The following is a 25,946-nucleotide window of genomic DNA, read 5'->3' as shown; positions in this document are numbered from 1 at the left end:
GACATTTGAAAAAGAATCATTAAAGTTAATTCCGACTTCGGGGACTTCAAATGACTCAATACTAAAGACTCCATTTTTTAAAGATGCAAATCACTTGAACAAAACGTAATGAAACGCTGTAGCCTACGTTGCATGATTTCATTCATTACTTTTGTGACGTCATCGGACGAACATCACGCACATTCGTTTGAAGCATTCAGTGGCTTTGAACGTAAATGCCGGTGCAAACTAATTAGGCTTTTACTTTTGTACATTTCTAATCGTGCTTGATACTCTGTACATACGCAGATGTTCGCGCGCGCCCATACAAATCAAGCGAGAGTGATCAAAGCTGTTACGTCATTTGAGCACCTTACTTGACGTATAATGACTTGAGGTCATTTCGTTTTTGTTTTCAATCGCTTCCCCGTAGGCTCCCGTAGTGGACATAATTCCAAGCACACCTGAAGGCACCGCGCTTCCTCCAGGCGAAGGAAGTCGCAAGGCGGAGCGCGGAGGGCAGCTCACCCGGTCAGCAGCCACCCAAAAACGGCGCCAGAACGTCACCGGAGACGGAAACACGGTGTACTGGCAGTACAATATCGACATGGACGCTTTTACTCGCAACTGGATGAGATTGCTGCGCTTTTAAGCCAGCAGACAGCGCGCGGGCGCCAGCAGCCTCCTCTCGCGGCCACCTTCAATGGCGGCCCCGACGGAAGACGACGAGAGGGAGCCCGTCAACGACGCAGAGCTGGCACTGAAAGGCATCAACATGCTTCTCAACAACGGCTTCAAGGAGAGCGACACGCTTTTCAGAGCGTACAGGTGAGTGTCGAGCTGATTACACAGACGCGTTGCGTTCAATGCTGGGGCGCGAGATGATGCCATTTCATGACAAACTTGATGTTCTGTCATTGGTGTCAATTACATTCATGGGCGAAAATACATTTTATCTTCTGAGCTGCTTCTCCTCACGAGGGTCGCGGGCGTGCCGCAGCCTATGGCAGCTATCATCGGGAAGGAGGCGGGGCACACCCCGAACTGGTTGCCAGCCAATCGCAGGGCACATACAAACAAACAAACAACCATTCGCTCTCACATTCGCACCTACGGGCAATTTAGAGTGTTCAATCGACCGACCATGCATGTTTTTTGGGATGTGGGCACGGGGAGAACATGCAAACTCCACACAGGCGGGGCCGGGGATTGAACCCCGGTCCTCAGAACTGTGAGGCAGACGCTCTAACCAGCTCCCACCGTGCCGCCTGAAATAATGTTTATTTTTTTATTTTTATTTTTTTATATAAATCTGAACAACAACCATCATTAACTTCCCTATGGCCATGTTACGTCCAACGATCATGCTATTCTGAAATGCTTGACCGCCCAACCTGAATCCGATTAAAACAAAATGTTTCAGTGAATTGCAGTTGCTTTTGGAAAGTTACATCAATCCAATTTTTGTTGCATTTGGGAAACCTGAACCTGAGTACCTGAGGAAAGTAGTTTGGTAACAAATACAAAATGTGATATCTCAACATTATTGTTTATTACCTATGGAAATTTGAAACTGTGGTACAGGTTTTAGCGAGAATCATGGACGTCGACGCCCATGATTTGCTTTTGCGGGCCACATCAAATGATGTGGCTGGCCAGATCTGACCCCCGGGCCTTGAGTGTGACACCTACCGCCCATGTTTTAGTCGGTCTGTGTTACTTGAGTCTCAACTGCATATGTTACAAGTGTTTCTAGTCTTCCTGTGTTTCAAAAGGTTTCCTACGCTACAGGTGTCTTGCTTGTTGTGCCTGTCTGATTGCGTTAGTCGTCCGCCTCACGTTACAGCAGTTTTACGCGCGTTACAATGGCTGTCGCTTTGTTAAATTCCAGAATTGATCAGGAATCCTCTCTCTCCCGATCACTGTCAGGCCCGTCTGTCGCACCAGATCACAAGAAGACATGTTTGTCGTGTTCAAACAGCCTCCAGCAAATGTTCGACACTAGCGTTGAGCTGCTGATGTTCAAACAGCCCCGTGACTGCCAAAATATCCTCATCCTCATCACAATAATAATGTTGCGCAGTTGTTCTCCGTGCATGCACTCATGCTCCATTTTCTGTCTTAAATGCAGCAGAGTATCCTTATTATATATTGCACAAGTGTCTCTCCAAGTTGGACGTGTGTGCGTTTATGAAGATTTAAGATGAAACCAATAATGCGAGTTTACCTTATTTTCCTCATGTAGTGATCTATAGGCTAGTATTTACTCAACTGCAGAGAGTGCGAGATGTTTGTTACGGCTAAGCTTTGTAGAATTGCATTTTTTTTGCGAAATTGTATATTTTTCATATATATATGAAATTTTTTTTCTGCGGGCACGTCTGTGTGTGTCAGAATCATCTTTATTTGCCAAGTATGTCTAAAAAACACACAAGGAATTTGTCTCCGGTAATTGGAGCCGCTCTAGTACGACAACAGACAGTCAATTGACAGAGAAGACTTTTGAGACATAACGACATTGACAAAAACAGTCACTGAGCAATAAAGGGTTGCGAGTTATCTGGTAATGCCGGTACATATTTGTACTTATTTTTTGACAATTGTGCAAAAAGATGTAGGGGCCTCTCGCACTTAGAGCAGCTCGAATGACTAATATTGCAATAGTCTGGTGCAATGACCATTGTGCAAAGGGCGCCGAGACTACAAGCGAGTAGTGCGATAATCTGGGACAGTGTTGATTGTGGAAATGTTGCAGATACTCCTCAGTCAGTGTGCAAATGGAGCAGATGCTACTCTGGCCTGAGTGGCCAGTATTGGTCAACAACAGATATGCAAATAGTGCAGCGTGGCGAGACCGCTACAGTGAGTGCACGAGTAACGCATAATTGGCCCGACAGAAATGTGACAACAAACTCAAGACAAAAAAATTGCCAGCATGTTGCAATGTAGTTGTGATTGTAGTTGTTGATGTTGATGTTGATCGCCCACTTCAGGTCCTGAGAGACTGTAATTCCCAGGAACTTGAAGGTCTCGACAGTTGACACAAGGCAGCTGGACAGCGTGAGGGGCAGCTTTGGCGAAGGATGCCTCCTGAAGTACACAATCCTCTCTACAGTCTTGAGCGTGTTCAGGTCCAGGTTGTGTCGGGCACACCGCAGCTCCAGCCGCTCCGCTTCCTGTCGATGTGAAGACTCGTCACCGTCCTTGATGAGGCCGATGAAAGTGGTGTCATCTGCAAACTTCAGGGGTTTGACAGCCGGGTGCGTTCAGGTGGAGTCGTTCGTGTAGAGAGAGAGAAGAGCAGTGGAGAGAGGACAACCTTGGGGTGTTGATGCTGCGTGTGGCTGAGGTGCCCTCCCCCTGCCTCACCTGCTGTGTCCTGCCCGTCAGGAGGCTGTAAATCCACTGGCAGATGGCAGGTGAGATGCTGAGCTGGAGGAGCTTGGAGGAAAGGAGTTCAGGGATGATGGTGTTGAACGCTGAGCTGAAGTCCACGAACAGGATCCTCGCGTAGGTCCCTGCACTGTCGAGGTGTTCTAGGATGAATTGCAGTCCCATGTTGACTGCATCATCCGCAGACCTGTTCGCTCGGTAAGCAAACATGCAGGTGGTCCAGCAGGGGACCTGTGATGCTCTTGAGGTGGTCCAGCACGATACGTTCAAAGGACTTCATGTGGTCATTTAGACCCGAGATTGTAGGTTTCGTTTGAAACAAGAGGGTACTTTGCACAGTTCCAGAGATCTATTGAAGATCTGTGTGAAGACTGGAGGGAGCTGGTCTGCGCAGACTTTGAGGCAGGATGGGGACACATGGTCTGGGCCTGCCGCTTTGTTCATCTTTTGCTGTTTGAAGATGCGGCTCACATCCTGTTCGCGGATGGCTAACGCAGAAGTCGTTGGTGTGATAGTGGTCGGTGGTGCTGGGTGGGTGTGGGGTGTGAAAGTGTCCTTTTCAAATCTGCAGTAGAAGCTGTTCAAGTCGTTGGCTAGTGCGCTATTGTTCTCATCTTGGGTGGGATTGTCGCTTGTAATTTGTCAGGGATTGGAATGCATGCCAGACTGATTTAGAGTCGTTAGCGCTAAACTGTTTTTTCAACTTTGCTGCATAGTTCCTCTTTGCAATGTTAATTTCTTTAGTCAGCTGGTTTCTAGCTCGATTATACAGGGGCCTGTCCTCGCTTTGATATGCGTCCTCCTTAGCTTGGTGAAGCTGCTTAAGTTTGGAAGTGAATCACGGCTTGTTGTTGTTGAATGTGCGAAATGACTTTGTTGGTTTTGTGTGTGTGGTGTTTTTCCATTAAAGTGAATGGCACGCACAGCAACTAATCGGGGCTTGACATCGATTAGAGCGGTAGCCACTATTTAAGGCAAAACGGTAGACCGGAGATTTTTCTCCTAATTAGATTTATGGTTCATTTTGTCCATTGGTTTCCTCCAATATCCTGAATGTTTAAAAAGGAAGAACTACTATGGGTGTTTAGGTATTATTTTAAAGTAGTGAAATGTATATTAATGATTCTCTTGAGTCCATTCAGCCATAATATTTATTACATGGAGCGATTATATTATTATCTCTGCTGATTTGCTGAAGAGGGTACTGCCTCTCCTGTGACACCCCCACCCCCTGGCGACTGGTTGCTTGAATATCACTCCCTTCTAATTGCAGTGCACACTTGGGGGGCATCCTGCTTTTGAACCATTTAGACTCATGTACACCACCTACTTGTTGCCCCGCTGCTGGTTGTGTTTTTCTCTGTGGTATGCCAACCGGTCCGGCCCGCAGGAGTCGAGCCTCTTACTTCACAGGGGGAGGGCGGGGAGGAGGGGTTGTCGGGCTGGGGAGGACACTCCGCCTGGTGTTCCGGCACTCCGGCCTGCTGTCTTGCCCGCTGCGCCTTTCCCCTGCGGATTTTTAATGCACCACATACTTTGGCACATCCTTAGGGGAGCTGGGTGGAGGTGACGTTACGGGTCGTCATTGCCCTGTGACCGTCTCGCCCCAGCCCCACCAGTCTCCCCAATTTTAATGCACGACACCTCACCTCACACGATCACGGCACAGGGATAACGGTTGCCAGTTGGGGACCTGGTAACCATAGTAATAGGGTGGGTGGTGGGTATTCACAATACAGCAGTACTTCTTGTGCCACAAGTCTGCGTATTCTTATTCCGCTGTACAAACGTCATTGAGCGCCGTTCGTAACTTCAAAACGTCATTATGTCTTACCGTCGTAAAGTGAGGACCCCCTGTAATTGATTGTTCAAAATTCAGTTGACTGTGTGAAATGGAGGAAAAATGGAAAGCTCTACTAAAATGGAAACTAGCACAGGCACTGTTGATTTAGTCTCAACTAGTTTACTGTCTAAAGAAGTAAAGTTGACACTGTGGCAGCTCCTCCTCCGCTCTGAACGACACCGGCTTGTTACGAACGTGCAGAAATTCTCCTAACTTTTTTGCACGATATCCTACTGAATTGTCAGGACGTTTGAAGGGTACAAAATGGTGTGTTTTAGTGTGCGTCTCGCCGCACGACGTGCTGATGTGTGCTCTGTCCTTCCTTCCTACCACAGGAACCACAGTCCTCTCATGAGCTTTGGTGCCAGTTTCGTCAGTTTTCTGGTGAGTCGACAACGTCGCACGCTGACATGTCACATGGCGGTTTAACTGAGACTATTAAATTGGTGTACTTTGCTTTGAGAACTTGCAAACATAACAGAGTCGTTAAAATATAGGTTGAGTAGTTGGAGGAGTATTAATAGAAACATTATTGTTATTTCTCATGTAAATGATGCTTTATAGAGAGATTCCGAAAAGATCGTAATTCAACTTTCCCAGTTTTTCCTTGGATTTCTTATGTTGATTTCTGCACGTTAATCCAAGGCTTAATCCAGGATTAGAACATTTTGGGTCACTTTGATTGCTGGTGTGCCCCAGCGTGGCGCATGCAGTGCAATCTCGCCGGTCAAGGTCCATTGCTTTGGATTTTTCAACATTTTCCCAATGACGAATATAGGACTAATCTGTTCCGGGGTCAAATTAAAAATCTTTGTTTTAAGTAACGATTTAACATTCTTAACAGTACGACACACTTTCTTAAATTTGAATTACGCTAGTTTTAGTGCTTTGAATGTGAGTCTGTTTATTTCATGTAACCTGCAGTAAGTATTCTTCTCTTCTTGTTGTGGCTACTTCTTCTTTTGCATTAGGTTATTTGAAGAAGCCAAAGAAAACTATAAATGTGTCGATTTAATTCTAAATGCTGATTTCACTGGCACAGCTAGACTTCAAAAGCTATGTATTACAGTACTAATTTCCCTTGAAATATCAGCTTTACAGAGGCCAATACTGCTGTGCCCATTGTAGTGTTGTAGAAATGACGCCTAGCGGTGATTAATTCTGGCACTTTTTTGGCCTGGTTGTGTAGAATGCCATGATGACTTTTGAAGAGGAGAAGATGCAGCTGGCGTCCGAGGACCTCAAAGCGACAGAGAGGCTGTGCGAGAGCGAAAATGCCGGCGTCATCCAAACTCTCAAAAACAAGATGAAGCGCTCGGTGGGTCAGCTCCTCAGGACTTTTAAATTGAAGGGCGCCATACTGTGTATTGTTTTTGTTCACAATTTAAAACAGTTCCTTGCTGTCCCCATAACATGTCTCTGTCATGCTTTCGTCAAAATAAAACAGTAAGTGAACCTCTAGGCTACGGATTCTCCAAGATCTTATCAGAGTCGGGTGTGAGCCAACCTGGAGTCCTATCAATGAGAAACAATTGGAGGTGTGTTTTAAAGCTGCTCTGGCCACTAGAAAACGTACACCAGGTTAGAATTGTCTCCTGTTAATAAGCATGCCTCGCTCAAAAGAGCTCTAAGAAGACATACCATTCAAAATTGCTGACTTGTATAAAGCTGGAAAATGTTCCGAAAGTAACTCAATGTTTTGATGTTCATTAGTCAACAGTTTGACAAATTGTCTATAAATGGAGAAAGTTCAGAACTGTTGCTTCTCTTCCTAGGAGTGGTCGCCCTGTAAGATATGACTGCAAGAGCACAGTGCAGAACGCTCAATGAGGTCAAAAAGAACCCTAGAGCATCAGGGGAAGCTATCTTGTGCCAACATTTCTGTTGACAAATCTACCGTATGTAAAACATTAACCAAGAATGAGGTTCATGGGAGAACACCAAGGAGGAAGCCGTTGCTGTCTTAAAAAACAAAAACCTTTGCTGTACGTTTGAAGTTTGCTAAAGAGCACTTGGATGTTCCACAGCTGTAGTGGCAAAATATTCAGTGGGCACATGAAACCAAAGTTGAATTGTTTGGGAGGAACGCACAATGCCATATGTGGAGGAAAAATGCCACAGCACACCAACATTTAAAACCTTATCCCAACTTTGAAGGAAGCATCGTAGTATGGGCGTGCTCAACTACCTCAGGGCCTGAACAGGTTGCTATCATCAATTGGAAAATGAATTCACAAGTTTATCAAGACATTTTGCAGAAGAACTTGAGGCCATCTGTCCAACAGCTGAAACTCACGAGGCTGGAAGTTGCAACAGGGCAATGATCCAAATCAACAACAGAATGGCTTCATTGATCCTGATTGATATGCTGTGGCATGACCTCAGGAGAGCGATTTACTGCAGACATCTCAGGAATCTTGCTGAACTGCAACGGTTTTTTAACGAGAAATGGTCCAAAATTCATTGTGATTGCTTGAGGTTATTGCTGCCAAAGGGTCAACCAGTTACTAAATCCAAGTGTTCACTTACTTTTTCCTCCGTGTTCTGTGTATATTTATTTAAAAAAAAATGTAAAACAATTGTTCGTGTGGTATTAGTTTAAGCAGACTCCGTTTATTCTTGTCATTTAGATAAAGATCATACTACATTTTATAACCAAATTTTGCAGAAATTTAAGAAATCCCAAAGGGTTCATATGCTTGTTTTCCGCCCTCTGTACAAGCCATTACAAAGTAAATTTTCCGTAATCATTTTTATGGGAGCGCAAATTTTATCCTCCAGTTTGCCCGGTGGTCTTGTGTGTGTTCGCCGTGCTTGTTTGAAAATTGGTGAAGAAAAAAAATGTGGACCCGTGAATGTCTATTTCTCGTGCGAGCAGACGGACACTCGGAGGTCGGGGGTGGCCGCCGTTGAACGACTCCAGAGGCAGATCATCATTGCCGACTGCCAGGTTTACCTTGCTGTGCTAGCTTTCACCAAACAAGAATTTTCAGGTAAATTGTTTAGGGGGAAAAAAATATATATTACGGATCGATTGGAATTGTTGTTATAATTCTTCATGTGATCAGATGTTCTTCCTCTGAATATTGGGGAGGAGTTGGCATAGTTTCTCAATTTCTTGAAAGCGACCTTAAAATTAGAATTCCTAATGATGAATGATTTAATATATATATATATATATATATTATTCTTAAAGGCATCATATTCAAAATGAGAGTATTTGCAAAAGAACAATAACATTCATCACTTTGAACATAAAATATCTTCACTTTGTAGTATATTCCATTGAATATAGGTTGAAAAGGATTTGCAAATCATTGTGTTCAGTTTTTATTTACATTTTACACAGTCCCAACTTTATTGGCATTGGGGTTTGTAAAAATCTCTCTCGTGATTAGGGAGCAGGAAATGAGTGAATGATTCCCAACACAGCCAGGAACGCCAAGTGATATTTGATGACGTGCTCGTCTCCTATTCTCCGCAGCGTACATCAAAGGCGGTTGGATCCTCCGCAAGGCCTGGAAAGTTTACGACAAATGTTACAGCGACATCACGCAGTTGCAGGAACGCAGCAGCAGGAAGATCCCCGAGCAGCAGGCCTCTTCGTCGTCCGACCGTCCGTCCTCCCCCGCGTCGAGCCCTCCCCGGCGGCCGGACGGCGTAGACGCCGAAGACCTGGACCGGCTCAAAGGTTCGGTCAGCTTCGGCTACGGCCTCTTCCACCTGTGCATCTCCATGGTGCCGCCGCACCTACTCAAGATCGTCAACCTGCTGGGCTTCCCCGGCGACCGTCTCCAAGGCCTGTCGGCGCTCGCCTTCGCCAGCGAGAGCAAGGACATGAAGGCCCCCTTAGCCACGTGAGTATGTGAGTGACTATGTTCGTTTGTGCATCTGGAGTCAAAACAGTCACCAGTCACACAACACCTCCATCATGATTCCAATTTGGACAATTGGAACTGGACAACATTTTAGGGGAAAATATGCTTTAAAAGAGACGCACAGTAATCTCCCGCATACCTGTGGTTCACGTTTCACAGATTCATCTATTCACGTTTTTTTGGGCTCTTTCTGAAATGCCGTAAGATGCTTCAATATGGCGGCAAAAGGCCTGTCTAAAAATGTAAAATAACAGCAATTGGTCCAAGGAAGTACGTGGAAGTATTACATCTCCTCCGAGAGAGACGAGCTTCATGTCAGGGAGGAGAAGTTTAGCCTGGGTTGTTAGCGGAAGTCTTTGCTTCGTAAATGTACACCAGTTTGGATGCATTTAAAAACAAAACCGAAACAAAGAATCAAATCTGTAAGCCCTTCATTGTTCAAGGTCATGTAAATTTGGTTTGAAATGATATTAAACTCCTATGGGATTATAGTTTGTTGTTTATTTGCAGTTTAAACTATTAATATTATCAATTATAAAACCATTTGTTTATTTTGCGATTTGCAGGAATAGTGGGGTATTGCGGTGAATAACGGCGTTAGAAAGGTTTGACGCAGGAACAAATGAATTATGTTCAGTTAGTTCATTTGGGCCACCATATCGCCATTGGGACCTTTGAAATGGACATTTTCTTGAAAAATGTGAATTGAAAGTAGCACAAAAACCTAGAGCCCCATTCAGTTGGCATCCAAGGCTTCGCTTATTCTTTGACTTCTTTTCAGCCCTCTGAGGCTCTATTTGAGATCAGGACGTTTCAAAGTTGTGTTGTTATATTGGCTGAGATCCCGTCCGTCTTCTGTGTTCTCGTGTATCCCGTGACAGCTTGGCCCTCTTGTGGTACCACACGGTAGTGCAGCCCTTCTTCGCCCTGGACGGCAGCGACACCCACTCGGGCCTGGCGGAGGCCAAAGCCATTCTTCGCCAGAGAGAGACCATCTACCCCAACTCGTCGCTCTTCATGTTCTTCAAAGGCAGAGTCCAGCGTCTTGAGGTAAGCGCCTGTCTTGTCGCCACGCAAACAAAACACGAACACGCCTCACGCAGGCTCCTGTGTGTCCGTAGAGTCAGATCAGCGCCGCCTTGACATCCTTCAGCGCCGCCTTGCACTTGGCCTCAGAGCAGAGGGAGATCCAGCACGTGTGCTTGTATGAAATTGGTAAGCTTTCACCACTCATCCTTGTATACAGGTAGTCGTCGTCGTAGCAGCAGCAGCAGTAGTAGTTGTAGTAGCCAGTGCGTTCAGAAGCTGCTTCTTCCTTGCATGTAAGGCAAGAAAAAAAACGTGAATCCGTGAATGTCTTCAATTTCTGCATAAGTTGGTCATCAAACGTGGCAGCAAAGCACGCACGCCCAGGCCGCCTCGGCGGTCGCCACCCGCTTCTGGCAGTCGGCGTAGTATTAATCAGTGTGTTTTTCACTTCATCCTTACATGTACATGTAGTAATAGTAGTATTAGTCGGTGGGTTCAGCACGTGATCTTTTGATGTCAATGGCGTCTATTTTGTAGGTTGGTGCAACATGATCGAGCTGAACTATTGGGAATCTTTCAAAGCCTTTGAGCGTCTGAAGGACGAGTCTCGCTGGTCCCAGTGCTACTACGCCTACTTGACAGCAGGTGCTAATCCCGTTGATATCGTCCACTGAGTTTGGATCGGCTCCTGATCCATGTTTGTCTGTGTTTCACGTCGCAGTGTGCCAAGGAGCCACGGGCGACATGCAGGCAGCCTTGGGGGTTTTCAACGATGTCCAAAAACTCTTCAAACGCAAGAGCAATCAGATCGAGCTCTTCTCCATGAAGAAGGTGGCTGTGCTCACCACTGTCGCTGTTATTATTTTTAAAACATTTGTTATATCTATTCGTGGCAATTCAACTCACGTTAGTAACTCGTCATGTCGTGACAGGCCGAGAAGCTGAATATCCCCAATTTGTCCAAAGAACTGTGCGTCCTCTCCATCATTGAGATTCTTTATTTGTGGAAAGCTCTCTCCAATTGCTCCACCAGCAAATTACACACGATGATGCAAGGTACCACGCTACTCTTTGATAGTCGTCTATTCTTTGGTACTTAACACTTTTTTTTCTTTCTTTTTTTTGTATTTTTGTAGTCCTTCAGGCTATCGACAACGCCTCCTGCACAGGGCTGAAAAACCTGCTTTTGGGCACCATAAGCAAATGCCTCCATAACACTAAAGATGCCATTCAGGTATTCAAAACAATAATAATAAAAGCACAACCCAAATCCAATGCTGCTTTTGAGACTTGACGAGTTTTGGTTTGCAGTATTTCCACATGGCCTCGCGCGACGAGCCGGACCTGCTGAGCAACTCGTACGTGCAGCCTTACGCCTGCTACGAACTGGCCTGCATGCTCCTCAACGACTCCGAGGTGGGCACGAGACGCTTCGGCCATCGGCCGTGGTCACGTTTCACATTTTAATGATGGATACTACGGATTTTAGTGTAATGGGTTTTGAAAAAAACAAAAAACAAACGTATCCACTGAGGAAACACCAAGCAGAGTTTGCATTGGCTCATTCCTGCAGAATGAGTGCAGGTTTGCTTGCAGACTTCAGCCCTCAAGTAGCAGACAAGAGCCCCATTGATGCTTCCCGTCTTGTGGCCTCGAGCAGGAACGGCTTGCATCGAGATAAAGTGCTGAGTTGAGAAAAAGTGATGGAATTGAAGAGTTTGAGCCTTGGGCGTGCGTGTTGGTAACGCAAATCAAATCAGCGTGACATCTTATATTTCGACAGTGATAGGAAATTGCACTTAAAAGTGGCAAAACCGTATGGACGTAGGAGTGAGTCTGATGGAAAATCAACTTATTCTAAATTTTGTTTTACATTTTCAGTCAATTGTCGACAAAAATAAAAACAAAATTTAGGCGTATCAAATATTTGGATTTTTAAAATGAAAGTAGATTTTAAAAACAGGGTTAGGGTTTCAAAATGGCGTTAGGGTTTCAAAGTAGGGTTTCAAAATAGGTGTTAGGGTTCCAAAGTAGGGTTTCAAAATAGGATTAGGGTTTCAAGTTCCGGTTTGGGCTTAGAGAAGTTAGTTGCAATTTTGAAATGTCAAATGTGTAGAATAATACAGGACATGTACGAGGGCGGCAGAACAGCGGTGAGGTGTTCTGTAGGTGTGACAGAAGAATTTAAGGTGGACGTGGGACTGCATCAGGGATCAGCCCTGAGCCCCTTCCTTTTTGCAGTGGTGATGGATAGATAGGCTGACAGATGAGGTTAGACTGGAATCCCCGTGGACCATGATGTTTGCAGATGACATTGTGATCTGCAGTGAAAGAAGGGAGCAGCTGAGGAACAGTTAGAAAGATGGAGGCACACACTGGAAAGAAGAGGAATGAAGATTAGCCGAAGTAAAACAGAATATATGTGCATGAATGAGAGGGGTGGTGGGGGAAGAGTGAGGCTACAGGGAGAAGAGATAGCAAGGGTGGAGGACTTGAAATACTTGGGGTCAACCATCCAGAGCAATGGTGAGTGTGGTCAGGAAGTGAAGAAACGGGTCCAAGCAGGTTGGAACGGGTGGAGGAAGGTGTCAGGTGTGTTATGTGACAGAAGAGTCTCTGCTCGGATGAAGTGCAAAGTTTAGAAGACAGTGGTGAGGCCAGCCATGATGTACGGATTCGAGACAGTGGCACTGAAGAGACAGCAGGAAGCAGAGCTGGAGGTGGCGGAAATGAAGATGTTGAGGTTCGCTCTTGGAGTGACCAGGTTGGATGAAATTAGAAATGAGCTCATCAGAGGGACGGCCAAGGTTCGATGTTTTGGAGACAAAGTTAGAGAGAGCAGACTTCAATGGTTTGGACACGCCCGGAGGAGAAATAGTGAGTATATTGGGAGAAGGATGATGAGGATGGAGCTGTCAGGCAAGAGAGCTAGAGGAAGACCAAAGAGAAGGTTGATGGATGTCGTGAGGGAAGACATGATGGCAGTTGGTGTTCGAGAGGAGGATGCAGGAGATAGGCTTACATGGAAAAGGATGACGCGCTGTGGCGACCCCTAACGGGACAAGCCCAAAGGAAAAGAAGAAGGCAAAAAATAAATAAATAAATCTCACATAAAGTCCTACTCGGCAGTAGTTGGCACTAAACTGTAACCTTTAACACATCGGGGAATCATCATGTGGGTCAGAAAGAAAGATCTTTGTTCACAATTATAAGTCATTGTGTGAATTGAAATTTTATATATCAGAAGTAGCAGTCGTATTGGTAGCGGTGAGTACTTAGGAGTGAATACTTGTCCTGGTATCAGTCCGAAAACAAGTGGTATTGAACATCCTTACTATGAACCCATAGAAATGTACGATCCCCAAATTAACATTACTAGTTATGAAATCAGAAAAAATTATTTTATACATTTTCAGTAATAAAAAAAAAATGTAAATTGATTTTAAAGAGGGATTGATTTTACAAAAATAAAATAAAAAAAAATAAAAAAAATACAATATCGCAAGCTGCAGTTTTGGTATTTTAGCGAGACGTGAAGTCGACTCATGATTTGCCTTCGCGGGCCACATGAAATGATGCGGTGGGCCAGATCTGGCCCGGACCATGAGTTTGATACATGTGTTCTAAGGTGACTTTTTTGTTTTTTTTTTTCTCTCTTTCCTCCCCCCCCCCCCCGCCCCACACACACAGTCTGCAGCCAAAGGCCACGCGTTGATGCTTCAGGCGAAGGTATGACATCGTGTCGTCGCTGAACGCCGTTGCAGTGTCACGCGTGCTGTTGCTTTTGAAGGACATTTTGTCTTTTTAGGAGGACTACGCAGGCTACGACTTCGAGAACAGACTTCACGTGCGGATCCACTCGGCTCTCGCCTCCGTGCGAACTGCAACTCAAGCGTGAAGCGAAGAGATTTTAGCAGGAGAAAAAAAATGCAAAAATGTTTTATGATATAGTATTTACGTTTTGGTGGTGTCATTTTGAAACATCCTGTGGTTTGTATGGGAAAGGTTTACTGGCCTTTGCAATATTCTGCACATTTTTCCCCCACGTGGAAATGTTTTTCACGTATTTCTTAACTTTTTGGTGGTGTCATTTTGAAACATCCTGTGGTTTGTATGGGAAAGGTTTACTGGCCTTTGCAATATTCTGCACATTTTTCCCCCACGTGGAAATGTTTTTCACGTATTTCTTAACTTTTTACGGCTCACGTGCACAACAGTACCCTTTGCTGTGAACTAAGTCCTCTTTCATATGGTATGTTTGAAGCTATTAAAATGATTTTTGTGGGGACACTGTATTATAAGGTCTGTTTTGTTTTTGACCAAAGATGTTTAAGGGCTAAAAAATAAGGCAAAATGACTCCGTATACATTTTTTATTATAGCGCCACAAAACCAAGAGCTTTATTATAATTTTGCTTTTATTTAACAACAATAGAAAGTAGTTATATTGTTACAAAGAGCAGCTACTCACATGAGGGTTGTGAAGGTGGTTGCAGAGTTAGTGATTTGCATGCATTGTTTGTATGGTATTGCTAGCAAGATACATACTGTGCACATATTTGACAAAGACCCTTTCACAGCAAGAGAGCAGCTTACTGTAACAAGAAAAAAAAAAATACAACTTAGTAAATGAAATACTCTTATTACTCTCTATACATATTCCTGTCATGTAAAAAGTATAAGTAGTAGTAGTTGAAGGATCCAGTTAATTTTTTCACAATGACAACCAAAAGGTTTTCAGTATATGTGGAAACACGACAAGCAGTCAAACCATCACATTGAGAATTAAAAATGAGTTTCCATTAAGTGTAAACCAAAGGCCAGTGATTAAGTTTGAATGTTGGGCTAAATTTGCACCCCCCCCCCCCCCCCCAAAAGTGATTTTAACCAGACCGGTGGATGTATGTAATTATTCTTTTTGTTTGACCAAAGCATGTTGACTCTTGGCAAAAATGTTTTTTTTTGCTCTACTGTTCACACTGGACCTAATGTAACTGCATTTGAGCATTTATTCTATTCGCCACACCAAAATCACTGACATGTTCAAAGTTTCAAGGACGCGTTTCCAGGTCCTAGTAGATGTCCGGCAGCTGCGAGTACTTCCTGTCCCAGTAAGCTTTCAAGTAGAGCCAATCTTGAGCTTTGTTGTGCGGGTTGGCTCCTTGCTCAAACCACCTGCGGGCGTTTAAAAATAATTCATCAAAAGGTCACGTGCTCCAAAGGTTTACAGCAAGGTCAGCCACATGGTTCCCCCAAAGGCCACATGAGGAGCCCCGTGGGCCTGTTCTAAAAAAAAAAAATAGCTCGCTAGTGATATAAGTTTAATATTTGCATTGCTAGTTTCATTAAAAAACAAAACCTTAGTTTAAGAGAGAACTTTTTCCACATTTTTTTCCTGATAACATGCAACAGTTTCCCCCAAAAATACTTTTTTTCAATGTTCTTGTAAAATACTTTTGGTAAAATAACTCCAACTTTATTCTCATGACACAAATTCATCTTGAAAACATTTGACTTGACCTCAAAAATATACAATTCTAAAAATAAAAAAAAAAATCTCAAAATTATGAATCAGGTACCAAATACAGTGTTTATCCACCGAGATCTGAAAGCTCGTATGTCGTGTGTTCACACAGCTTTTTCCTGGAAGTCCCTAACAAAACCTTGTATGAAAATGAATTTTCATTCAAAAACCTTTGACGCCCGAACGAGCGCATTCTCAGAAACGAGCCAAGTTCAGTTCACGGTCGCACAAAGTATGAACTCGTTCAGGTACAACACTGCTTCTACTCCTTTGTCCTTCAGACTGAAATGGCCCCTGGTGTCTGATAAGGTGTTGCAGTAATGCACTCTGTCCTGAGGGGGGCAGAGCAGAGCAATCGGCAGCAAGAGGACAACAAGGTCCCAGTGCAGTGCTGCTTCTCAAGACCATCGAAGATATGGATTGTAACACGAGACAAAGTTAAGACAGTTACTAAGGCGCATGTGTACATGACCTAATTACCTGGTCTTCCAGTCATCTGGGGACTTGCCGCGAATCTTCCGGGCTGTCCTCTGTTTTTCCTCCAGGCGCTTCTTCTCCGCACTCGCTGAATCTACCACACACACAGGCAATGTAAATATATGAAATGGATGCAAATACATGGTTTATACACACAGAGTTAGATTGTGGGCAAAAGGGAGCCCCAGATTGCAAGACAACAACTTAAAAAAATATATATATCTATTTTTTAATGTCAGACCGATATCTCCGTTCTCCATGGTGCGGATGTCAGGTCGGAGACGACTGTCTGTGGACGGCAGAAGTCCCTCCATCTTCTCGTCGAGCTCGTTCAATTGCATGGCGAATGCGGAGAAGGCGTAGAACTGCAAAAAAAGGAGAGGAGGGTTTCAAGACGCGTGAGAGACGACAGAAGGCAAGGTCCTCCTTTTCCTTTCTCAAGCCGTCTGACCTTGGCAGAGTTGTCGGGACGAGGCGTTATCTTCCAGACCAGCTCGCTTCGCGGGATCACCTGCACCGTCTCGGCGTCAGGCGGAGGCAGCTCCTCGGACTCCTCGTCTGCGCTGCTCTGAGGTCAGAAGGCGCACAGACAGACGCTCGTCTAAACAGACGGCCGAACAGGTGGTGGCCACAAACGAAAAACATGAAAATTACCCGTTTGGAGGCCTTTTTCTCCTCACAACTCTTTTTGTCTGACTTTTTGTGGGCGTCGAAGGTTGCGGGGTCCACCGTGTATAGGCACTCTGTCCATTTGCCGTAGATGGCACAGAGCTTCCTCTTGCTGCAAATACAACAAGATCGTAAATATAGACCATTTGTCACCTGCAAAAGGGGGAAATGCTGCTCAGTGCCATAGGACTGAGCAGTATTTCCCCCATCGCAGGCAGACAAGAAAAGAAACAACTTCGTTGGCAGGGGTAACGGGAGTCAGATGCCACCTTTTATCGAGGATGTATCCCTCCACTTTATGGAGGTCCTTCCCAAAGAGGCCGCAAGGTTTAAAGGTCATGCTGCATCGCTCACCGGTCCTACCACACAATCACATTCTCGGTCACGTCTCCCGCGCGCCTTCACGCACACACGCAGCACGGCAGGAGGAGCCGTCGTTACTTGTGATTGACGACCTCCACGCCGCCGTACTGCTCGATCCAAAGGTGGCCGACGATGATGTTGTGGACGCAGCAGGTGGGGTTCGTCCAGGTGTAGACTTCGTCGTACCTTTGGAGGTGAAGAGACGTGAGGAGGAGGACACGACAAAGCTCACGTAGAGCTGTTGACGCTCACTTGGGAAGCTCCAGTGTGACGATTCCTTTCGGCTCCGCTTCGATGCTCTTGCCCCAAAACTTGATTTTGGGGTAGATGGAGCCGTGGAAGACGAAATCCTCCTCGAGGCCCTCTGCGTGAAAGGCGCTGACAGGAGGGTGATGGCTCACCTGCTCCGACACCCACCTGAAGCCCAAATCATCTCTGGGCGGAGCGCGAGACCAAGACGAGGTTTGAATGGTATATCGTTGCATTTCTCGTGCTAACGAGCGCGCCGTCGGCGTCTGACCTGATGAGCTCGTACGTCTCGCCCAGCAGAGGGTTGAAGGGCTTGCCGGTCCTCTCCCACTGCGACGCCACAGCTGACACCGCAAACGCGGCAACGCACTGCGAACAGACAATGGGAGCGGATCGCGACATTTCCGCAATACACACAAAGAAAACACGAAAGAACCTCAAAGCACATCTGAGCATTTTCTATATCACACACTACATTGATCAACTAAAGGACCCAGCGTAAAGGCGACGTCCAATCCAATCTGTACCAGGTGCTGGTTGACTGCCAAAGTTCAGATATCCCTTAGGAAAGTGTCACACAACAATGGGGCTAATTTATAATCACAAATGCCCCGCGCCTCAAGATGGAGTCTACTCTCGACCCACTTTCAAGCGATTGTGAAAAAGAAATTGCACGATATTGACAAAATAGTGTTCGTACCTAAGGACAATCGAAGCGTGTTTAAGAGAAAAGAAAGGATTTTGAACAAAAGTCCATTTTCATCCGAGAGTGCAAGCTTTTTCTTTTTTTTTTTTCTAGGGACTTCCAGGAAGAAAATCCACTCAAGCGCCAGGAGAACACGCAAACGCCACAGATTCCAGATTGGAACCCCCAACCTCGGAACCGTTCGGCCACCATTTTATTATTATTGAATTTTATTTTTTTATTTTATTTTTTGGGGAAATGATATAAATCGAGATGGCTAAACAATAAAAAACACTCAGTACCGACGTGTAAATTTACGAGGGTAAAAAGAAGTGAACCACTTAAAAGCGCATTTTCTTTTGGAAGAACTGCGCTACAAAAAGTCAAGGAAAACTGACATTCTGATTTTCAGAGGCAAATTTCACCCCCCAGCACGTGTAGAAGCCTGAACTTCATGACTTTGTTCGTTCACCTGTTACTGTAATGATCATCATTGAGCACTGATAAGAATTTACTATAAAGTGTCATTTGCAAATCATCTCGTCACACTCCTATCCTCCAGTCGAACGCGGCCGCCGCCTCACCTTCATCCGTTCGACAGAGTCGGCGGCGGCGTTGGCGCGGTGGATGAGGGAGGTGTGCTCCATGTATTCGCTGAGCCGCTGGAGGAAGCTCAGAGGCTCGTTTAAGATTACCGGCATGGCGATCTTGGACAGCTCCTGAGAGATGACGCGAACATGATAACGCACATCAAATGAGCAATACTGAATCATTTCATCATCGTTTTCAAAATGACAGCGACACTAAATACAGTGTGCGATGTTTGTGTACTGCATGTGGAGACCATACGGTTGGCCTTTTATGGGCCATGTTAAACCGAATTAAACCAGGGAGATGTACGTTGAAGATCACTTTCATTTGTCCTCACCATGCCGATGCATTTTTTCAAGATGCTCCAGATGCTGACATCGTTTCGGGAGAACATAGGAGTCGGCAGAGATGTTCTACGGAACAGCAGTTTTAAGAGGGAGAAACAACGTCAGCTAGAATTTTGTATCAGTGTACAGCATTACATTACATTACCATATACAGCATTGGCGCTATTTTACGTCAATTTGTCATTTCTAGTTCAGAATGTTTGACATCTGAGCAAGCAGCGACCCAGTTTCTTCACTTTTTTTTCCTAACAGGGCAAATTCTAAACCGCTGGCGCTCGTCGGGAAACAACTCATCGGGACATTTGGCCTTTGGATGCAAGTTTCGACCGTTCCAAAAGCTCCGTGCAAGATAATACCGCTGAGCAACGTCACCCGACACCTGTAAGCTAACGAGCTGCTCCGGCCCCGCCACGGGCGACGTTAGCTGTTTATACAACGGTGTGTGTACGTGTCGTGTGATACTTGTGCAGCTTAAAACGCTCGTATTTGGAGAGTACTAATATATTATTTGATCGCCAGCAAACACGTTTACTGCAAATTGTGTGTCTCCGCCTGTCCCAAGTACGCGCGTGTTGTTGTACACTTCTTTGTGCAGCAGGCAGATGGTGTCTAACCCAAATCCATGACTTCTGTTAAATAAACAAGGCGGGAAGAGGCTGGGTGCTGGGGGAGCGTTGGCTCCATCTGTGTTTGTAGGAACAGAGCAGCGATGCAAGATGGACCCACTTTTGGCCCACTTGATTTTTCTCCCGCCTCTGGCGCACACACAAGAGGACATTTGTGTTCATTAAGATGGCCTATTTTTCCCGATTGTTAGTCGAAATACGGTTAAAATTGCTCTCCGGCTACATTTGTCTGATTTTTCTCCGATGAAATGATGAACAAGCATGTTTTGATCTAAAAGGTTGCTCATCGTGAAAAATAACACCGCGTGTAGCTTTGTAGACGAGTTCTTATCATTTGTTTTCTGATTCTTTCAATGCATATGCACAGACAGCCCTTTCTGTCAATCCGCGCTACCTGTGCCAGAAACCTGCCAAATTATTCAAGGTTCACTTGTTGGATCAAGCAAGAGACGCAAAGTTGGAAGGAGCCTCTACGGAGATGAAAGATTGTCCGTTTCCCCCCCTCACCCAAGCACCCACTCTTGTGCACGACTGCGCTGGGATCACGCAGGGAAAAACAAAAGCGGTTATTCTCTGTGGATCAGATCTCGGAAACACACCGGAATGGAAAGATGGTATCCTGTTATCGCTTCTCCTTTTCATGCTAATTGAGGCGTGTTACTCTTGTTGTCGGACTTGCATGCTAAGATACCACGTGAAGGTTTTCAGCTTCGGCGTGCACTCTTGCGAGCCGAAAACAAACAGAGGACATCTTTTGAGATGAGGACGCATCACCATCAACCTTAGGCAATAAAGCCCGAGGCGACAACTGGAGCATGTCCCACCTGTGCTTCTTGGCGGCATTGTTCCGGTTGCCGTGGTTACTCTCCCCTGACATTCCGGCAGCCCCCCCGAGCGCGCTGCGCAGTGATGGCGGCGGCTTCTGAGGAGGGCGTCTCTCCCCTCGTCCTCTTCGCAAGAGTCGCTGGCCGCCGACAGGAAGCCGCTCACGGACAGCTCCGACTCGGACTCTGCGGGGCAGACGATGACAGCCTCCTCAATTCACCGTCCACAAATAAGCAACTCCGTTTGCACTCCCGCTCCCCCGCCTCCTCCCACCTGAGCATTGTGTTCCAATGAGAAGCCACACGGAGGACTCGCTACCCGCGACGGCGTTTGCTCGGCCCTCTCCTGCCTGGTGGCAATAGTGGGACAATATATTGTGTAGGCAAGCTCATTGATTCCAACTTTGCGATGAAGTCGGCGCATTGTGGGACCACATCATTACGTGTTCAGCAGCTACACTGGGGCATAAAAATGCAACAATGTGTTTTTGCGGGGTGTTTCGTTCAACAAATGCCGTGGAAGTGCTGAGTTTAGTTTCTCACAGGGTCATTGTGTGCGTGTATGTGGTGAGTGCTCGGAGCACGCGGTGACTAAAGCATCCATCCCTGAGGAAGGCTGATCCGAAGGCACAAACACCTCGTAGGGCGACGTAGCAACAGCACAAGACAAACTTAGAATTCATGAGCCACAGTCCTCCATCTGATGAAACGGATTTAAATATTTTGAAGGAAAAAAATAGAATAAATGAATGCTGGAGCTAAACTCAACATTTAGAATGGCTGCGTCGATTCAAAGTCACTCAATAACAGTGACACAGAAAATCTGAATCAACGCAGTGAGGCCAATTCATCCATTTGTTTATCAGCCAAGGTTCCTCATAAATGAACGGCCACAAAAATCCAACCTAAATCGAGGATCTTTTAGAGTCGTCCCAGACAAGTGGAAGCTGTTGGAGCATCTAGTTCGATGACTATAAGTGACCCAGACCGTTTGCATTTTGTCTTAACAAGGCAAGACGTACAAGACGGGACATTTGACCCCAGCTATCATGTTGGACATTTCAATGAAGTCTTTTTTTCTTTGCAATACTCCAAATTGAAGCTGCATGGTGGCCCTTGCACTCCCATGTCTGGCGTGCAAAATTTGGAAGTAGACCAGACGAAGGATTCATTTGAAGGAAATCAGAGGGTCAGCAGGGAGGTTATGCGTACATTTCTGCCAGTGGGAGGCACATGGGAATCTCTAGCAAGCGAACAAAATCTTAATCTTTGAAGGACCCCCTGGAAATGACCAAAATGACTCCAAAACGCTCACATGAAACAAAAGTGTTTTTTCTTTTTCCTCAGCATGACTTCTTAAGACTTTTTCTTTTTTTGCGGTTCAACTCATGACGGACCAGCCTACCACATGAAACGGGCTTCTTTTTTTTTTTTCTTTTCTTTTAAATTATTCCTGGTAGTGTTCGAGTATGGGGAAAACCCTGAACGTGGCAACGAATTGCAAGAATGATGAAGGAATAAGAACAATAAAAGCAATTTCATGAGGGTAGAGTCATTTCTGGCCAGGCAAAATCCCTGTTTAACAGCCAAATGACTTCTTGTATTATAACATGCACACATATTTGTTACTTTTACAGGTGCAAGAATCGATTCATCGACAACCAATTGATTCTGAAATTAATCGACAACTATTTTGAGAATCGGTTAATGCTTTATAGCCATTGTTGAACATAAAATTGTCCTAATCTTCTGATTTGAGCCTCTCAGCAGTAAATATTCTTTGATTTCTGTTGTCCTCCTTGAAAGCAGACTGATTATCCTTGTGTTGAATCAAAATAAGACATTTCATCTGCTTGTACTTTAGAAAACGATGGTCAAGATTTTTGCTGATTTTCTGACATTTTACGCACCAAACCGGTAACTGAATCCTAAAATGTATCTTGGTGCATTTTCTGCACTCTCAATTTGAAATAACGTCCTGTTTTTTTAATGCAGTTGTTTTTCCAACCAGATCCATCAAAAAACGACCGACTAATCGATTATAATAATCGTTAGTTGCAGGTCAAGTTACTTGATTCAAAGGTTTGCTCCTTGATGAGCAGTTGTTGGTTTTGCATCCGCTGACCTGAAACGGCGTCATAGAAATGATCTTCGGCGAGGGTGCCGACGGCGGGCGACCTCCGGCTCTTGCTCAGCGACCGCTTGAAGCTCGTGGTGCTCGCCCGCGATCGTCTGCAGCGCCTCCGTCACAGCTTTGTTCTTCTTCTCCTCCTGTTCCAACTTCAGGACCCACACCTGCAGAAACATTTCAACTTGAACTGCAACGGCCGATTTCTGTTTGATACAGACCTCATATACAATGTCATGTGAGGGTTCCCGAACGTTTTGGGGAAAAAATGGAATATGTTCAAAATCAGTACGTGTGCACCCCATTTTAGACAGCACTTTGTTGACGTCACTCCTGCTTTGATTGGCACGAGTGCATTGATCATTGTTGGTGCGACTGCATCGTTGCGATGCTGCCATTAGATCCGACTGCCTCTGATCAGAACCAAACACCCTGAGGCCAAAGATGTGTATGGCGGGATTGAGTGTCCCTTTAGCGCAACCCGAGCCGCGCCGTCGAGAGATGCAGCAGATCAGTGTTTCCGATCACCTCGTGCAGATTCGCGCCGTCCGTCACTCATCGCGACAGCCGCAAAAAAAGGTGTTTTAAAGTACGGAAGTGAACAAAGATTCATTGATAGAAAAAGCAAACCCTTTGAATATTGTAAATGTAGAAAAAAGAATCGCAGTTCAAAAGCACAAACAATCTGGACGGGGGAAAAAAGAACATTGTTAAGTCAGGCCACAGGGACATTTGGGTAAAAAACATTTGATTGTCTTTATCAGGGCTGCTTAAAGAGGAGTCAACATTTCCACTCCGAGACAGCAGCTGCAGGATGTGGTGACAATTCATTTGAATTTCTTCTTTGGGCCTGAGCACGAGCATTTTCTGTTCCCAAAATGGAAGCGTACTGGTTAGCACGTCTGCTGTCCGCCCAATTTAGTCAAACTGGCATCTGAGGCAAATTTACTGTATTCCCCCCCCCCCTTTACGAGGGTGCACTCTTGAGTGAGTTTGGGGCGTGTCATTGTATTCTCATCGAATGTCAGCCTGAATACGCCAAGCTGCAGAAAATGGATGGACGGAGTTCCCCTTCATCACAATATGTCAGGCTACAAATCGACTAAGTGCCCCAATAACTTTGAACAAACATGCCAAGGAGAACCCCACGAACATTCATTAGACCCTCTTCCTACCACAGACTCTCCAACAGTTTCTTTTCCCTTGATACTGAGAATTCAAAGCTGCCGACTGGAATGAAAATGGAATATGGTTTTGAATGGCTAACGTACCATTCCAATGTCCCTAACAATTTGCTTTCTCTTACAAGGACCCTATTAGACGGAGCCTCTTGTGGAAATATAAGACGTTAGAAATGTCCGCAAGCACAAAGTTCCATCCAGGACGCGGACACATTGTAGCGCAACAATCTGTGCCAGCTCTTTCACCCTCTCCGCATCCCCTTCGCCTGAGCACAAGCATCTATTTTAAGCCTCATTGATGCCATGTGCCATTGCCGCGCCGACGGGAGAGTTGGGAGGGATGCTTGTCCTTGGCAAACAACCCAGACGATAGAGCTTAGAGCGTTTCTAAAATGTGTTGATAGTGAAAACCTCAGAGGGCAAATCTGCGATGGCTCCAAATGCACGCGCACTAGCAGTGTATGAGCTGCATGCATGCACGCAGGTCAAGGTTCAGTATTGTAGTTCCTTTCGAGGCCTCGTGAGCTTAAAAGAGGAAAATCAGTTGCAAGGGCCGGCAGATACATTTCTCCTGGGTGGGAGATGACAGTCAGACGCCCCACTGCTTAAGTAGAGGTCAGGCTTGTGATCGTTCTGATCTCCGGGGGGTTTGAAGGGCAACCTGCTATTTTAATCGTAGCAGCGTGCAGGAAGAAAAGGAAGCCTCCTGCCTCGAATACGACAGTAACTGTGCCAGATTAGCTTATCTCTGTGTCACCGCTAAAGGCTTTCATGCTGGAAACCACTCGGTTTGGTGACGGTTGTGGAATCCAACTGCTTTGAACACCACGAATGCGACACAAACAAACCCAAATCTAGGATACCGGACAAATATCGGGTGAGCGAAAATCCTCTTAACCCGCCTTTTGGGGCAGCACGGCGGTCCGGTGGGGAGCACAGCCACCTCATCTAAAGAGGGGTACACACACAACGATAATCGGGCCGAATTTGAGCTCCCCACGCCCTTCCAAGCCATGTCAGCAAAGACCCGATTATCTGATGTATCTAAAGATTAGCCTGAGTGATTACCCTGCGCTGATGGGTTTGTTAAGAGTGCTTTTTCCTTCCCGATCTGCTCAGAAAGGTCGGGCCAAATATTTATGAAACGTCCTCACGTGAGGCGTCAACGGCAAGTTTAGCCGAGCCACGGACTCTGTTATTGTAACGTCAAATCGAAAGACAGGCAAATTACACGCTAAATGAGGAGATGACCCAAAGATGGCGCGGCTGCCAGACACAAATAGAGGAGCAATAGAGGTTGGGTGCCATTCACCTCAATCAAAATGGCGAGGACAAGAGTTTGCAAATACCTTACTGGCTAAGCTAACGGTTAGCTTGGCTTCTTTCCATCACATTTGCACATGCAGAATCACAGAAAAAACACGTGAATCCGATTATCATAAGTATCAGCAAGAATACTGAAGCCTTGACAAAAAAAAAAAACTTGAACGCGAGCAGTCCGATCACAATTAACCCATTAACAAAGGGTTAATTGTGAGCAGCTTTGAGTTATCATTTAAATGATTTGTGTTTTTTTATAAATTAATTTTTTTATACATTTATAAATGACTGTAGTTCCCGTACGTTGTGCAGCTTTGTGTAAAAGATGTGAAGTTTTTTTTCGAAAGCTGATCCTGGTCTGAGGAGTTTCTAAACTCGTTTGCGGCGTACGAACAGAAACAAATCCGAACATGTTGATGAATGACGGATTTGAACGTCAAGCGTGCGCGTGCGCAATTTAAGCACAAAACTGTGTGTATGCATGCTTAGTGAACGAGGCTCACTGTGTGGCTACTAAAACAGAGATTCCCAGGCAAAGTGCACAACCTTGTCGAAAGTGTTCCCGGAGGAGTTGGCGGCTGTTCTCGCTGCAAAGCACAGTCTCCCTTCATATTGAGCCTTATTGTGATAAACCTGCCGTATTGTACAGTCGACTCGCAGCTCAACCTCGCGACAGTTTTACATAATGCGCCCCGACTCGAGCACGCACACGAGAATATGTACAGACTTGGTCAAGTTCTCCAGCTGCCGTCCAAGCGGGTCAGACTACGCGTACGCTGCTGAGGGCCAACGTCGTGTTCCCCGTGAAAACCGCGGAGGAATTCGCCGTGCTTCACTTTGA

At 45.5% G+C, this 25,946-nt stretch overlaps 2 protein-coding genes across 2 annotated transcripts; one reads left to right on the top strand and one right to left on the bottom strand.

Moving 5' to 3' along the window:
* The first annotated feature begins 454 nt into the window (after window positions 1-454).
* On the top strand, window positions 455-14,535 carry LOC133411141 (tetratricopeptide repeat protein 39C-like). The gene is made up of 14 exons (XM_061693075.1): window positions 455-807; window positions 5,551-5,599; window positions 6,405-6,533; window positions 8,094-8,208; window positions 8,700-9,072; window positions 9,975-10,143; window positions 10,215-10,308; window positions 10,660-10,767; window positions 10,844-10,953; window positions 11,055-11,178; window positions 11,259-11,356; window positions 11,434-11,538; window positions 13,813-13,851; window positions 13,931-14,535. Exons 1-14 carry the CDS (start codon window positions 683-685, stop codon window positions 14,018-14,020), a joined length of 1,728 nt encoding a protein of 575 aa, XP_061549059.1. The 5' UTR covers window positions 455-682; the 3' UTR covers window positions 14,021-14,535.
* LOC133411143 (oxysterol-binding protein-related protein 1) lies at window positions 14,483-20,798 on the bottom strand. The gene is made up of 13 exons (XM_061693080.1): window positions 20,751-20,798; window positions 20,477-20,662; window positions 19,017-19,092; window positions 18,673-18,807; window positions 17,675-17,772; window positions 17,407-17,589; window positions 17,233-17,340; window positions 17,061-17,150; window positions 16,777-16,903; window positions 16,574-16,690; window positions 16,364-16,487; window positions 16,126-16,216; window positions 14,483-15,296 (listed from the first exon to the last, which is right to left on the bottom strand). The coding sequence occupies exons 1-13, from the start codon at window positions 20,756-20,758 to the stop codon at window positions 15,194-15,196; spliced, it is 1,446 nt and encodes a 481-aa protein (XP_061549064.1). The 5' UTR covers window positions 20,759-20,798; the 3' UTR covers window positions 14,483-15,193.
* Window positions 20,799-25,946: the final 5,148 nt, after the last annotated feature.

This window comes from Phycodurus eques, chromosome 13, assembly GCF_024500275.1.
Source record: "Phycodurus eques isolate BA_2022a chromosome 13, UOR_Pequ_1.1, whole genome shotgun sequence".
NCBI lineage: Eukaryota > Metazoa > Chordata > Actinopteri > Syngnathiformes > Syngnathidae > Phycodurus > Phycodurus eques.
The sequence above is the reverse complement of the archived record's forward strand: the minus strand, read 5'-3'. Positions and strand labels throughout refer to the sequence as shown.

Bases quoted from the DNA above. Each gene is read 5' to 3' on its own strand.
- LOC133411141 (XM_061693075.1), top strand. From the start codon at position 683: ATGGCGGCCCCGACGGAAGACGACGAGAGGGAGCCCGTCAACGACGCA. The intron at 5,600-6,404 runs GTGAGTCGACAA...CTGGTTGTGTAG, and splicing joins CCAGTTTCGTCAGTTTTCTG to AATGCCATGATGACTTTTGA. The intron at 10,309-10,659 runs GTAAGCTTTCAC...TCTATTTTGTAG, and splicing joins CGTGTGCTTGTATGAAATTG to GTTGGTGCAACATGATCGAG.
- LOC133411143 (XM_061693080.1), bottom strand. The intron at 17,590-17,674 runs GTCAGACGCCGA...CGCTCCGCCCAG, and splicing joins GAGACGTACGAGCTCATCAG to AGATGATTTGGGCTTCAGGT. The intron at 17,341-17,406 runs GTGAGCGTCAAC...TCACCTCCAAAG, and splicing joins GTCACACTGGAGCTTCCCAA to GTACGACGAAGTCTACACCT.